At 35.2% G+C, this 2,473-nt stretch overlaps 1 protein-coding gene across 1 annotated transcript; it reads right to left on the bottom strand.

The window, feature by feature from the left end:
• Nucleotides 1–284: 284 nt before the first annotated feature.
• LOC131172520 (uncharacterized) lies at nt 285–1,842 on the bottom strand. Its single transcript, XM_058133433.1, has 3 exons — nt 1,704–1,842; nt 1,252–1,378; nt 285–777 (listed from the first exon to the last, which is right to left on the bottom strand). The coding sequence occupies exons 1-3, from the start codon at nt 1,751–1,753 to the stop codon at nt 712–714; spliced, it is 243 nt and encodes an 80-aa protein (XP_057989416.1). The 5' UTR covers nt 1,754–1,842; the 3' UTR covers nt 285–711.
• Nucleotides 1,843–2,473: the final 631 nt, after the last annotated feature.

Raw genomic sequence — 2,473 nt, 5'->3', positions numbered from 1 at the left:
TTCAGGAGTAATATTTGAAACAAGAAAGTCTCCGTCACAATACCATAGGACTTCACGCTGTTGGCTAGCCATAAGGAATCACTGTGATGATGGACAAATATATTTATGCTCTGCAAAGACAAGGACTGCATTATGCATTCCAATAGATAAGACATTCATGGGAATCACTTTCTGTCTTTCTCCAAACAACATCAGTTCTGTACACGAAATTAATTCTGGTTAAACAGTGGGAAAGATGAGAGACTCATTATTGCAAAACTAAAAAAATTACAAAACAGAAGGCATTTCATCAAATCTTTAACTCTTGCGATGTAGATGTAATGATCAGAATACTATTCTTCGCGATCTTCTTACAATATGCATAGAAATTGAACACTGAAATCAATCAATAACGTAAAAAGATAGATAAAGTCAAGCTAGATCCTACTTAAAGCTCAAGAATAAAATTCCCATTTGCCACTTTGCTTTTGGTTCTTGTTTATTAATAGCCAATCAGTTCTGCTTACATCAAACACCTATCTGACAAGGGGAAACTTTGAATCCCACACTGGCAAGACAGAATTTTGCATAAGCAATAACATCTTCCATGAAACAGAACTTCATGAGAAATCATTTTCAGCAGCTTCAGATTCATCACTAAATACAAGTTATGATTTTGCAAGTAGTTTTGGTTAACAAGGCTTCCCATGCAGTTGATAGTTCCTCTCTGTATTAGTCATTGGAGGCAAGAACTTCACCAATTAATTCTTTCCTGACCACTTTCAAAATGTCCAATACCTGTACAGAAGAGAAGTAACACCACCACCAATCACAACCACAATGCAACAAGGGAAGTAGTGATTACTGATGATTCAATGAAAAGGGGCAAGGTCCAGGAAATTTCATAAACAAAAGCACATGAAAACAATGTCAAGCATACATGAAAACAATAAAACCATCTCAGGATAACAGCATCTTATAAATGATCAAGAAAACAGAATTTGTCTCACCTCAAAATACTGTTGAAACACTGATGAATAATGATACAGTATATTGAATTCTCAAGTAGACCCAAAAGTACTTCTACTTTGAGGAAAATGTCTAAAATGGTATATTAACATGAAAATTTTGACATATTATAGTCTTTTTGGGAAAGAGATTAATGGAAAATTAAGAAAATCACACACACAACAGCAACAGAACAGATTTAAGCTTAATTTATTCAACTTTACAGACATGTTAAGGTCAAAAAATGAAATAGAAGCTCCATACCTCAGTTTCGGCCTTTCTGAGATTTTCACATCGTCTGATAAAAGCCATTTTATACAGCCATTCTTTCCTCCTCTGTCTGGCTACAAGTTCAGCAGCTGGATTTAAATAATGCATCGCTTCTTCCAATCTGCAACAAGCAGCAAAAGAATATACTCGGTCAATAAACCGCATCTAATTCTCGACTGTAAATTTGAAAACTTATGTAATTTTGTGGAACATGTTTCTAGTCTGTCTAGTGAATTCACTAGAAGATAAATGCTTCATTAAGTTCAAATAGTAGAAGCTTACTAACAGAATAGTTTCTGCAAAGATCATTCTTATATAATTCATTAGTGACCAATATCATGCGTGCAGTACGGGAAGAGTTCTGGAAACTGTTACTCAGATAAAAAAATAAAAATAAAAACAATAATAAGGAAAAAGGAAAAAGAGCTGATGGAAGAGTAAAGGACCTCAAAATGTTCAGCTCTAACTTTTCTTCTACAATGCGCTTAAAGTCCATAAATACTTGCAAAATTCAATGATAGGAATAAATGCTGAATAAGCTGAAGTTACTTTCACCTCCTTGATTTCTTTTTGTTGCAACCAGGATGCCTTCATGTTATGTGCAGAAGCTACAGAAACTGTCCAATCATCAAAACTTTCTACATCTTCAACTGCTACACCTAGACAAGATCTTAAATCACTCAATAGTGCCTTACTCACAGGTAACTGCTCCGAAGTTATCTCAGCTTCGTTAAGTGAAGGTGCTTCCTATTTCAATAAACAACTCTCGAGTGATCTTTAGCTTATCCAACTTTTCATGTTTCCTTTGAATGGTGTGGCAGTGTGCATTCTTCTCCTTAATTTCAGAACTTGTGCTTTGAATCAAATCCTCCTCAACTTTAACACAATTCAATAGCGAACCTTGATTTTGAACCAAAATCCCTTCTCCACTTACCTCTTTACTTATAAGTAACTTGTCAGGAGAGATGAAAGCTTCTGAGATTTTGAAATGATCCCGAGCTGCTACTTCTCTATGAGCAGCACTGGCTTCTTTTAAAGCCTCAACAACAGCAAGTAGGAAAACTTCTTCCCTAATGAGACTCTCTAAGTTACGAGCATCAAATTCCTTCCACTCTTTATACATTTCCCTGAGGAAAACTATAGGGACATTCTCCTTAAGTGAATGTTCTAAACACTGAAAGGACTCATTTCAATGAAAGCCATACGTATAATTCTC

This window comes from Hevea brasiliensis, chromosome 14 (genome assembly GCF_030052815.1).
Source record: "Hevea brasiliensis isolate MT/VB/25A 57/8 chromosome 14, ASM3005281v1, whole genome shotgun sequence".
Taxonomy (NCBI): Eukaryota; Viridiplantae; Streptophyta; class Magnoliopsida; order Malpighiales; family Euphorbiaceae; genus Hevea; species Hevea brasiliensis.
The sequence above is the reverse complement of the archived record's forward strand: the minus strand, read 5'-3'. Positions and strand labels throughout refer to the sequence as shown.